Source organism: Elephantulus edwardii, unplaced genomic scaffold (genome assembly GCF_000299155.1).
Source record: "Elephantulus edwardii isolate Elephantulus edwardi_28Jun2011 unplaced genomic scaffold, EleEdw1.0 scaffold00093, whole genome shotgun sequence".
In the NCBI taxonomy this organism is placed as follows: domain Eukaryota; kingdom Metazoa; phylum Chordata; class Mammalia; order Macroscelidea; family Macroscelididae; genus Elephantulus; species Elephantulus edwardii.
The window spans coordinates 12,153,995-12,167,260 of NW_006399843.1; the positions used below are offsets into that span (position 1 = coordinate 12,153,995).

A 13,266-nucleotide genomic window follows, 5' to 3' on the forward strand; every position below is an offset into this window, starting at 1 on the left:
AGTACACACTCGAATTTCATCTGAATTTTTTTAAACTAAAAGAATATGCGAAATTCTTACTGCACGGCGCATTTAACTCTTGCAAAGTATGCTGATTCCTATTTTCCTACTTTGTAACCAACTTGTCGATGCATACTGTCTACACTTCACTGTAAGAAAAAAAAATCTCATTAAATATATCACATTATTGTTTACGAAGAGTATCAGATACTGCCACGAACATGCATAAATAAGACTAGTGAGGGAAAGAGAGCAGAGACAAGAGTAGCCAACAGTCCCAGATACCAGATACTTAAATTTTAAGCTCCAAATTATCCCCACCCAATCTCCATTCCCGAAGGCGACCCATTGGCCAACTTCTCAGCACTTCCGTCCCGCCCCCTGATTGCGTCAACCATGCCAGCGCGTGCGCTGTGAGGATGTTTACGCGCCACTTAACCTGCTTCCGGCGCGGAGTTGAGATGAAACAGCGCCTGCTGATGACGTAAGCTCCGGTTGCAGGGCTGAGTCGGAAGTGGGACCCCCTTCGGCCGCTGTGAATCTGTCGTATCGTCACTGCTGGCCTTTCAGGCTCTGGTAAGGAAGGAAATTGCTTGAGCGAAGGGTATCGGAGGTCTGCAGTGAGCCTTTTTACCTTAGTCGAATGCCTGCCTAGGTGTCTACACTTTTTTGCCTCCTGCAAATTCCTTATGTACTTCCCTGAACTGTGGCCTTCTTCTTGATGAACTTCGACTCTAATTTGAGACACCATACTGTGTTCCAGCTCCTGGTGTCTCTGTGCACCTTTCTTACCCCCTTTTACCGTGCTCCTCGTAGGAAACGCAAGAATACTGGCCTCGCACTGTCCTTTGACTTCCTTTCTCTACAATGTGCGCCAGGCTGGTGGATCTGCCTCCTAGCACGGTTATCTAGAACCTTTTGAAAGGAAAAAATAGAGAGTAGACAGCGGTTAGATAGATGTCAAAGAAGATAAAACTAAGCACAAGTGGCAAAGTAGTTAAGCCAGTTGAATGCGCATGACAGTGTGTTGACATGTCTTAGACAAGTGATCAAAACTCTCCAATCTCCTGGCAGTCTACTTTATGTTCCGCCAGGAGTTGGATTTAGAAGACGCATCTGCAATTGAGTTATCAAACCCCAAGAACTTCATTTTGTTGAGACTTCCTCATGGGTTCAACTTTTAGCCGCAAGGACAAAAATGTGTTTATTTGGTGTTACCTGACATGGAGTGGTTGGGTCCCCCTTGGGAGTCTACCTGAAATAAAGTATAACTCAAGAAGAAATACTTGGTTTTTTTTTTACTTAATGAGTCCCTTCTAGTTTCCTTATAGGCCTGTGGCCACATAATCACAGCTTGAAAGAAGAGTTTGGTGGAATGTAAAACAGTGAAAACATTTTCTTTGGGTTTGGTTTGATGTGTGGATTTCCTACAGGACAGAGGATTTAAAATATTACTTAATAGTACTTGATTATACCAGTCCCCTAGGAGTTATTTCAGACATTTCTGTTTAGAAATATTTCAGGTCTGATTTTCAAACATTTATGTGTTCATCCCTTTAAGAGAGATTAGCGTTACTAGTACTGTTCACAAACAAGAGTTTGAATCGGGATGGTTGAGAACATTTTGTAGGTTTGCAGGTACACAGCTCTTTTAAATGTAGATGTTTGTGATGGGTATAACAGAAAAGGCTGTTTTCAAGCATGACATATAAAAACTAATTAAAAAAAAACCTAATTAAATCCGAAAGCTTTTAAGTATTGGTGATTGAATACTATCCCAGAGGTTGACCGCAGGATAATGCTGTTAAGGTAGATTGTATATCCAGTGACTTTCTTGAATGTTCAGACAGAAATCTAAGTTTTGTTTTATCATTCTTTTGGGATCAGTGATATATCATGTACTCCAAAGTATATTTACAATAACTTTGAACAAATCTAAGCTGACATCTCCCTAAAAGTTCTAAACCAATGATAGATCTTCCATTTTCTTACAGAACTTTTCTATAAGTGGCTACATAATTTTAACCCTTTTATTATGGAAATGGCTTGTGCGTGAGTTTTAAGTACATATGAAAAAGCACACCATAGTGTGGTAGACGAAAACATTTTTGTTTTTAACAGACAAAAGAGATTTGCTTCTTTTCTCTATTCTACACATGCTGAAATCCTAAAGAGCCACAGTGTGTGACCTTGCAGATTAGCCTTCCACTGCAACCCAGGACAAATTGTAAAGCCCTTTTGTAAAAGTAAGATCATGGATGCTGCAATCAGTTATAAGGTCAGGAGTAATTACATGTAAGATTCAGTTGCTAACTGTTTTTAAAATTTGAGAATTATGATAGATAATGCCAGACACAAAAGAATAGAAAGAATAATCAAATGTGAACCTGTGCTCAAAGACCCTATAATCTAACAAAGTAGAATATCTGCATTAGTAATATAATGTTGAGTGTTACAAGTCCTGCTGGGAAACATAGCTAAAATGTAATAGAAAGCTAAGTTAATTATGTGATATTATAGTACAGACAGTCCCCAGGTTGTAAGCACCTAATGTACTGTACAATCATAATTACAAAGCAACCCCCATAAAAGCTTTTGTGTTAAAAGGTCAAGATACATATTATGAAGAAAAAATAAATAAATAAAAAGATACATATTATGACTCATAATAACTAACAAGGGACTTCTGGTGGCCTGGTGGCAAGAAGCTGCACTGAAATCCTAAAGGCACAAAGTTTAAGGCCACCAGCAGTTCCACGAGAGAAGAATCCTGTGGGATTAACTGCCTCTCAAAATCCACGGGAGGGTCAGCTATAGGTCGGTTCCAACTCTACAGTATACAACAACAATAACAAACAGCCACTGCTTTTTCAAACATTGTTGTGTTGTTACATTAAATGTATTTTAATATATCTGGTAGTGTTTCTTTAATGTTTTTATGCATACAAAGGTACACTATATACAGTGGTGTTAGACTAATAGTAGATACAAACCGTACCTAAGAGTTCCAACCAGCATAGAGATTAGACATACTGTTTTTGTTGTTGAGTACCACTGAGTCAGAACAAACCCGTAGTTGACCATAGTTGTCAGAGGCAGTTAACCACAGAAGAGATTGCCCCTCCTTCTCCCGCAGAGCCGCTGGTGGATTTGAACTTCCTGCTTTCAACATTGCAGCACAGCTGCCTACCTCTAGTCCACCAGCGTTCGGTATTCATAATCCTCGAACTGCTACTGTTGAGAAAAAGGAGGAAATAATGTAATTAAGATGATAAATTCTCTTTATGTCTCTTCATAGTCAGCCCTAAACCCTGCTCTGAGGTATCTCCTTTGTATTAAACTGAACTATTTTTAAGTTGGGTTGTTTGGTTGTCTTTTTTTTAAGAAAAACCAATCATTCAAACTAGTTCACACAATATAGGAGAATTGAATTGGCTTTTTTGACCAAAAATTCTATTCTTTTTCCATCTCTTAGTGCTGTTTGCCTGTGAGTTAGCTTAGTTTTAGGCCAGGCTTTTTCAAAATGGTGATAAAATGGCAGGTTTCTATCTTATCATACTAGCAACTCCAACTAAAAGAGTTTTAGTGTTAATTTATCCAAAGGGCTGCACTATTCATGGCTGTTGCTAGTCTTCAGTAGAGTCTTGTGCCCACTTCTGAATCATTTACTTTGGCCAGAGGATGCTTTACTCCTTTTGGTCATATGTTCATCCCTGGAGATGGTAGATGAGGTCAACCTCTTCTGAAGACAAGGCCCACGAGAGTAGGGAGAATTCCTGAAGAAAAAATACGAGATGTTGTCTTTAAAAAAGGCAGTGTGACATCAGGATACCTTGTTGTTATTGTTCTTATGTGCTCTCAGTCACCTGTGACTCATAGCAGCCCTGAGTACAACAGCTTTGAGCCCTGCTCTGCCTATCTTGAGCCAATTTCAATGTCTTCGACACACCTACTCCATTACCCTAATCTCTTAGACAATCCATCTCATCCAGGGTCGTCTTCTCTCGCGCTGTCCCCTCCACCCTTTTAAGCATAATGTCCTTCTCCAAGGACTGGTCCCTCCTTGCAACATGCCCAGAGTCTGTCAGAGGGAGCGTCAAAATCCTTGCCTCCAGGGAGCAGCCTGGTTTCACCCTCTTAAGGTGTGACTTGTTAGTTCTCTTAGCAGTCCATACAACTCAAAGGCATCAGTTCTTCTATCATCCTTAGTCATTGTCCAGCACTCTTAGGCATAGCAAGTAATTGCAAATGTTGGTATAATGGTGAACAGCTAGCAGTGAGATAAGTCTTGATACTTCTGTGTGAATCATGAGTAATAATTTAAGCTTATGCAGGGGTTGGATAAGGATTGTTGTTGATTCTAACACTAAATGTAGTTATCAGGAAACCTACCACCACCACCATCATTAAGCTTGACTAAGTTCATCCTGGAGAGGGTGAAGCCAAGGCTGCTCCTTGGAGGCTTCGTCTGACATACTTTGGACATGTTGCAAGGTGAGATCAGTCCTTAGAGAGGGACGTCATGCTTGAGAGGGTGGGTGGGCAGCTCAGGAGAGGAAGAACCTTGATGAGATGGATTGATTCAGTGACTGAGATAACAGGGATAGGTGTATCAGAGACAGTAAGATTGGCTCAGGATAGAGCAGAGTTTAGGGCTGTTGTACATGGGGTCACTATGAGTCGACGACACATGACAACAACAACAAAATATATATGTTGTTTACCATAGAGTTGGAACCAACCCATAGCTGACCCTCTGGTGGGTTTTTAGAGGCAGCTAATCACATGGGAGGAGATTGCCCATCCTTCTGTGGAAAAGCTGGTGGCCTCAAAACACGTGCCTTCAGGATTGCAGTGCAGCTTCTTGCCAGTAAGCCACCAGAGCTCCCTAAAATAGGTATAGCAAAAATTAAATATGTAGAATAACATCAAACAGTTCAATTCTTTGAAGCAGTAAAAGCCTGCACCACACTGACAGGCTACTGGACTAGGTGCCTAAGTCATTACAGCTAATTAACCATTAGCTTTTATTCAGAGAACCACCACAAAGAATTGTGAAGCAACTGGTTGGGGTACGACAGAATTGTCAAGGAACAGTATAGTCTCCCTTCCAGGTTATAAGAGTAACTTCTCACTCATGTTGTTGTTATTGTTATGTGCCGATGAGTTGCTTGCGACTGAAAGTGACCCTATGTACAACAGCTCTGAAAACTGCTCTAGCCTGTGCCAACTTTACTGTCTCTGACACACCTACCCTCATTACCCTAGTCACTGCATCAATCCATCTCATTGATATTCTTCCTCTCTTTCTCTGTCCCTCCACCCTCCCAAGCATGATGTCCCTCTCCAAGGACTGGTCCCTCCTTGCAACATGCCCAACGTACGTCAGACGAAGCTCAGAATCCTTGCCTCCAAGGGGTAACTGGATTTTACCCTTTCTAGGATGAACCTGTTTTTAATGTATCATTAAGACAGAACCAACTCATAGCAGGTTTTCCAAGGCTATAAATGCCCATCTTTCTCCAGCTGCTTACATTAGCTCTTACTAGTATGATTCTGTCAAGACTCGTATTTCAATAAACTAGAGGTAAAATATATAATTTTTTTTCTCTCCTCTTCTTCCCTTATACTCTTACCCCACTCTCTAAGCTGAAGCTTCTGTCTTCGTAGCAATTTGCATCATTGTAATCATAGTGTTCATGTTCCTGTCTCTTCCCACCTTTTTCAGGCTTGTGTTTCTGTGTTGTAGACTTAAAATTTCAAAAAAGGGAGAAAGACTTTCAGGGAGCTCTTTTCTTCCTGTTGTGCCACTAAGTCCACTTGGTTCTTACATGCAGGTTCAGTCAACTCCATGAAAAACTGAATGAACAGAAAAGTCAAATCAATAGTGAGCGTTGCATACAGATTAAGCACAGGCCCTTTTTAGTGGAGAAATCTATTTTAAGCACAGAAGTAGAAGAGAGACAGTGCTTGATACATATATTAAAAACTCATAACATAAAGCTAATCTGCTTCCTGTCCTGATTTGCCATTCCAAGTCTAAGAGGTTTAGAATTAGTACATGATGTAGCTGGGGAATTCCAAGTTCTAATCCTGATTCATAGAATTCTAAGTAAATGCTATTTTGTCCTCTTCTTGGTAAATGAGAAAACTAGTCTGTGAGCTTTGAGATTCTTGGGAATCCAGAACAGGCTTAACTCGGAGTTGCCTCATTTTTGATTCCAGACCTACATTAAACAGGGGTGCAAGTCACATGAACATTCTGGTTTATCAATGAATACTAAAGTTATGTTTACATTATAGTATCTATTCACCTTGCAATAGCATTTTTTTAAAAGGTTTGGAATATTGTGAAAATTACCAGAGTGTGTCACAGAGGCAAAGTGAGCACACATTGTTGGAAAAACAGCACTAGTGAACTTGCTTAATGCACAGTTGTTACCAACTTTCAATTACACAAATGAGGGATACCTGTATTGTTTTATTCTTTTTAAGTGCTACTACTAGTTGGTAGGGGAAGGAGGAGTGGCATCCACTTCCATAACAGCTTGCCTCCAGAAACCCTTTGAACCTGGAGAGAGGATGAAAGGCACCCAAGCATCGAGGACTCTCCTTCATAGGGTTGCTATGAGTCGCCTGCGACTCGAAGGCACTTAACAACAACTAGGTGATAAGGGAGCTCTGGTGACCCAGTGGTTATGCATTATGCTGATAATCCAGAGTGATACAGTTCAAATCCACCAGCTGCTCCACAGAAGAAAGATGGACAATCTCCCTCCATGAAGTTCAGAGCCTCTGAAAACTCACTAGAGGGTCAGCTTTGAGTCAGTTCTGACTTGACGGCAAATAACAATAGTAGTTGTTGAGTTCTCTTTGCCTTTTAAGTATAGCAGGTAAAGATAGCAACAGATAAATGTATTTCCACTGAACATTTTTTCAACTTTAGTTTTACCCATGGCCATGAACTTAATTCTGACTCATAATTACCCTATTCTTAGCTACCCCCAAATCAGAGTACCTTGTCCAGATGATAGGTTTGAAACCATTTTGTCAAAAAATGTCTTTTATTTTGGAACTGGAATTGCAGTCCTTTAAAGCCTTTTAAAATGTGCTGTTGTTGAGAAATGGGAAAAGAAATAACTGTGGATAAATTACAGCTGTTGTGTTACCTGCCCTTCCGTATCTAAAGCCTGCCTTCTCTCTAGCACCTCCCCCTAGGACTGGATGGAGGATATTTTAAAGTGAAATGACAGACCAAGAGAATAACAACAACATCTCAAGTAACCCCTTTGCTGCTCTTTTTGGCTCCCTGGCTGATGCCAAGCAGTTTGCAGCAATCCAAAAAGAGCAGCTGAAGCAGCAATCTGGTAAGTGAAGGAGCCAATAGAAGGAAATGAAATGACCTAGAATAGGTCGTCCCAAATTTAAATATTCTCTAAGTCCTTAGTTGCATTTGGAGTTTAAGGTTAGGACAAAAGTTATTGCCTGCTTGTTTTGTGGAATGTGTTAAACTTTTTTTGTTTATTTTTGTTTGGGGTTCTATTTTTTCCCTGCCCCCTGGCATAAAAAGAAACAGCCTTACAGGTGGTTCTATAGTAACAGATGTCAGCAATGGTTCCAAAGCTGTCAGACTGTTTTTATTTTAAATCACTTAGTAAAAGCTATTTGAGTAAGCCTTCTTTTTAACATAGAAAACTGAGGTTGGAAGTTTAGTTGTAGAAAGCAAGGCACATGCAAGCTCTGTAGAAAATAAAGGAATAATTATAAATGTTTTCTGGCTTATGGAAATATAAACTATGGTCAAGTCCAGCTTCCTACCAAAGACATCTAGACTAGAAGAACTACAATGTTTCTCAAATATATTGGTCTCATAAAGCACAAATACTTTGCTCTTCTTCCTTCCAAAAAGGAATGATAATGTTTTTCTTTTGATAAAAGCAGAAATGTTTACATTCCGCCTTTATTTTGTATATTTAAAAAAGAAAAAGTCAGATGCATAACCTTGCCCTCTGATTAAAAGAGCTAAGATTGAATAAAAAGAGCAACACAACAGATGAATAATAGGGTGATAGACGGAACGAGACAAATATAATCGCTGAATTTTTAACATATAGAAAGATACAGCTCTGGGTCTCTTTCTCTGAAATAGCTCCCAGATTTTAATGATACAGACTCTGACTTTGAAACCAGCATCAGGAGATTGTAGGAGAGTAACAAGACTGAGGAATAGAAAAACAAAGGAAATGGGAAGGTATAATTTATAGGTCTGTGGTTTAGGGAAAGTTTTCTAAGCAGTTTCTTATTTCTTATCATTCTTGGTATTTGATGAACTCAGCTGTCTAGGATCACAGTGACAGGACACAGTTCTTCGGCCATAAACAGACATAAGGCTGGCTAGGGTTACAAGCATAGCAGGAACCAGGCAGTGGGAACACAATCAGATACATGCCCTTCTGTTACTATTTTGGCAGCTCATCATCTTAGTTTGTTTACACTGGGTTTATCCTGCCACCAGGTCTAACCTGTTCTCCACCATATGTACACTGCCAAAACGTCTGACCTTCTAATTCAAGCTCACTTTTTTAAACTCACCAGACTAAGGCAACTCTGAGCATTCTGCCTGACTTAAAGAATAACCATGTATGGCTTTTAGTGAGTAAAATTACTTATATTCTGCCTAAGTCCTGCTGTGAGAGGCACGCATAAAAGAGGATCCTCTGATTTGTTTTTGGTGGACATATAAACTAGTCTTTCAGAGAATAATTTGGTAATGTATGTTAACTTCTAAATGTTCATTCTTTGTGACCCGACAGTCCTGCTCCTGTGAATTTATTCTACCATAAGCCTCATACAGGTCCACAGGAGGATAATGTACACTCTGTGTAGTATTGTTCAGAAGAGGATCTCTGGTTATGTGCACTGCTTATGTGTGTCACTCTGTGGGAGAACAATGCTGCATTCTGCTCCTATAAATAAAACAGCCTCAGAAACCATACAGGGCTATTCTACTCTATCCTTTAACGGGGTTATGAATAAGAATAGCAGTGCCTTGATTTTTATTTATTATTATTATTATTATTAATTGTAGAAACAACTGAAATGTCCATCAATTGATAAGTTGCTTCATAAATTACAATCCATGTGTACAATGCAGCTATTGTACATGAGATGGGGCTAGAGCTGATCCAGCAGGGAAAGTTATTCGTGCCAGTTGTTTTCAGAAGTATTATAGCATATACCATCTTTTTTTAAATAAAAAAAACCAAGCTAATTCTGATAAGCATTCACCTAAGAATAAGGGGGAAATGGGGAATACTTTGCTAAAGTTAAGCAACTGTCAGTAAAGAATTGGTTCACTGGAGACTTTCTACCTTTATTTTCTTGTACAGTCTAGAACTACAATAATTCCAAATGAGTTCTCTTAAATGAGGGAAAAGTCAACTATTTAAGATCATTAAAGGCATGCTGATCTATTAGGTAATTCTCTATTCACTAGGAATCTGTAGGAAAGATAGTGTTGCTGTTTGGGGCAGGGTAGAGCACATACATTATGAGTAAAACTAATAAAACTTATGTTTTGTAAGATGGGGTAGGATTTCTGGCCAGAGATTTCAGAATCCTTTGTTTGGCTTCCTTGAGGACTTCACTAATTGGGTGATTAACTTGTTTCCTATCCAAAATTATCACCATTTTGGTCGCATTTATCATTTTTGGTAGTCTACTTATTTCTTTCCTAAAAAACCTGTCATTTGTTTAACAACTTAATATTTTCTGACAGATGAGCCCCCAGCTAGCCCGGATGACTCCGATAATAGTGTGTCCGAGAGCCTGGATGAGTTTGATTACTCCGTGGCTGAGATTAGCCGCTCATTTCGCTCACAGCAAGAAATATGTGAGCAACTCAACATCAATCACATGATCCAAAGGATCTTCCTCATCACTCTGGACAACAGTGAGTTACATAGACTCGCAGTCAGTCTGTTTATTACTCTTTCCTACTTGGGTGAGGCACTTGCTCTTGAAGCCTGTGATTTCTAGTAGTTAAGGCCACAGTCTTCCCTGGAACACAGGGATTAGGTTTCAATGAAGCTTTTGATGTAACCTAAGAAGATACTTTGACAAAATTTTAACTTTCATTCCCCTTTTAATTCTGACTTTAAGTATAACTACTTGCCTTTACTACAATAGGAGGAAATGGTAGTGAGTGTTGAGGTGAACTAAATATCGAATGTCAGTTCCTAGAAGTCCCACACAATGTTTTATCTATGTACTCTAACTTGTAGTTAACACCCAGAGTCACCAGGATTTGCTCTGTAAATGTCATCATGTCAGATTTATAACAAGATCCATGTTCTGTGACTGGAAAAAAGATTTAGATCTTTAAATATTGTTTGTATGTCAAGATACTATGTTGTTACCTGAGAACTTGGAGCCCACTAGACAAGCTGGCAAGATAAGTCAAAAGCATTATCTTTAACCTATCTGACTAAAACTATTATCCAGGTGACCCAAGTTTGAAAAGTGGGAATGGCATCCCCAGCCGCTGTGTGTATTTGGAAGAAATGGCAGTAGACCTGGATGACCAAGACTGGCTTGACATGAACAACATTGAGCAGGTACCATTCTTCTGTTCCTCGGGTGCCTGTGCCATCAGAAGAAAATGGCTATGCAACCAAACCATTCTTCTTTCTCCAACAGTGACTGTTTGCTCCTCTTTCTTATATTATCTGTGATATTTTTCTTTTGGAATCTTCTCATTTGTCATGATCACATGTCCAAATCTATCCATTATTTAAGACCTAGTTATTTACAAACTCTTGGCAGATAGGAGTTGTTAGCAGCTGTTAGGAGTTACTGTCTGTCTCTTTTGGTAATTATCATCTTCTGCCCTGTAGTTGGTTTTCTTTTATGTACTTACCTTTATCTCCCACTTTCTCCAGTTAACATGTGCTTTCTAGACTCATTCTTGAAAGCAAGGCCCAGCTTTTTGTCATCTTTCTGTCTGTTGCAAAATCAAAACCATGCTTTGCATCTTGTAGGTACTTGATAAGCATTAAATAAGTAAATTTGGTAGAGAAGGCACATGACAGCTTGCAAATTAACTTTATACATTTAAATTATATTTATATAAGTCTATGTATGATCAGTAGTCACATAGAGTAGTTGATACAACACAAATGTTGATAAACAACACCGTTCAACAAATAATAGCTCTTAAAGCCTGCTATACCTTACGGCATACGCTAGACATTTAGGATTTGGTTTAGGATAACTTTTATGTTTACAGTTATTTTCTAATATTCTTCGGGCAGAGATATTCTCTGAAATAATCATTTCCTTATCCAGTCTGTGACCCTGATAGTACTTCCTGTTTAGTGATCACCTGTATCAAAATTACTTTTTATAGTTTGATGTTCTAAGAATAACTTGGCAGTGGTTTAGATTTTATGTTTGTTTTCCTTAATAGGCCCTCTTCTCTCGCTTATTACTTCAAGATCCAGGCAATCACTTGATTAACATGACTTCTTCTACAACATTGAATCTCTCGGCTGACCGAGATGCAGGGGAAAGGCACATTTTTTGTTACCTTTATTCCTGCTTCCAGAGAGCCAAGGAGGAGGTAAAGTATTTATCCCTGTTGAGGACTGTCTGTCGCTATGAGTTGAGCTTATAAACCTGAAAGTGATATCAGCATCTTAGATATTAATTTTATATACAGCAGTCTATCTGGAACTGAGTGTCAAAAACATTACTAGTTCATCTTTTAAAGCTTTAGTTTACCTGTTCTATAGTCTCATATAGTGAGGCTCCCCACCTTCTCCAGTTAACCTAGGCTTCCTGTTCCTCCTAACAAAACATTTCCACGAAGGAATTAAGAAAAAAATAAGCTAAGCATGATAACCTCTAGGATTGGAATTTTAACAAATAGTGATTCTTGAAGCCAAAGAATTAATTGCTCCTGAATTTTCAAGAATCCATAGGAGAGCAGTATTTTTTTGAGTTGCCATGTTTCTTCCATTCTGTTTGCTGTGTCCACCCTTGTTCCTGGTCACAGAGCTAGGCTCTTCTCTCTCTCATTCTGTTTCTGTAGATTACCAAAGTTCCAGAGAACCTGCTGCCTTTTGCAGTGCAGTGCAGGAACCTCACTGTGTCCAATACTCGAACAGTTCTTCTTACCCCAGAGATCTATGTTGACCAAAACATCCATGAACAACTGGTAGATTTGCTGTTGGAAGCCATCCAAGGAGCCCGTAAGTATTAAAAGTGTTAGTAAAAAGCCAGAGGCTAAAGGCATGTAAGAAAAGTCCTTTGAGTTCCTTTTTCTCTCATTTGCCTTTGGTTAGATTTTGAAGATGTTACTGAGTTTCTGGAAGAGGTCATTGAAGCCTTGACAATGGATGAGGAAGTTCGAACGTTTCTAGAAGTCATGATTCCAGTGTTTGATATTTTATTGGGCCGAATAAAAGATCTAGAACTCTGTCAGATCTTACTGTATTCATATCTGGATATTCTTCTCTATTTCACTAGGCAAAAAGATATGGCAAAGGTAGGTTTGGTGGCACTTTTTAGATATCTATCCTAATATTAAGTTACCTATAAGACCAAGAAAGTTCTGTTGATTGTGGTATAGGCAGCTCTTTGAGGCCTTCCGAACCCTATCATCTTTGTCTCACCACCCAGGAGAATAACTAAAACTTGTCCTCTCTTACAGGTTTTTGTAGAATACATTCAGCCCAAGGACCCTAGCAATGGACAGATGTACCAGAAGACCTTGTTGGGAGTAATTCTGAATATCTCCTGTTTATTAAAGACTCCGGGTGTGATAGAAAATCACGGCTACTTCCTGAACCCATCTCGCTCCAGTCCCCAGGAGATCAAAGTGCAGGAGGCCAACATCCATCAGGTGGAACTGTTTACCAGCGTGTCCCAGGGCCCTGATCTTAGATTAAGTTTCTTCAGGGAGCAGATGCAGATAAGGCTACCTGAGTCTCTTTGGGAAGGCATGTTGAGAATGATAAAGTAGAAGCCTAGCCAACATCAGACAATAAATGGTTGAATTTAGGCTGGTTTAAGCTTCCCATTAGCATTTAATCAGCACCACTCTTTAAAGCACGAGTTGCCAAACTGCAGTCATAACTAAATCTGACCTGTCACCTGTTTTTGTAAATAAGGTTTTATTGAACATGGCCATACCCGTGTGTATGTGTGTGTGTGTGTGTGTGAGAGAGAGAGAGAGGTCGTAGTGATTTCATGTTAGTAGAGTTA

General features: G+C 39.3%; 1 protein-coding gene across 1 annotated transcript in view; it reads left to right on the plus strand.

The window, feature by feature from the left end:
- Nucleotides 1–481: 481 nt before the first annotated feature.
- UBE4A (ubiquitination factor E4A) overlaps nt 482–13,266 on the plus strand; it is a 34,411-nt gene continuing 21,626 nt past the window's right edge. Inside the window, exons 1-8 of the mRNA XM_006890825.1 lie at nt 482–576; nt 7,206–7,367; nt 9,779–9,952; nt 10,504–10,616; nt 11,468–11,620; nt 12,092–12,251; nt 12,345–12,547; nt 12,713–12,904. Coding sequence (XP_006890887.1) covers nt 7,247–7,367; nt 9,779–9,952; nt 10,504–10,616; nt 11,468–11,620; nt 12,092–12,251; nt 12,345–12,547; nt 12,713–12,904 — 1,116 coding nt within the window. The 5' untranslated portion in view covers nt 482–576; nt 7,206–7,246. The remainder of the gene's footprint in view (nt 577–7,205; nt 7,368–9,778; nt 9,953–10,503; nt 10,617–11,467; nt 11,621–12,091; nt 12,252–12,344; nt 12,548–12,712; nt 12,905–13,266) is intronic.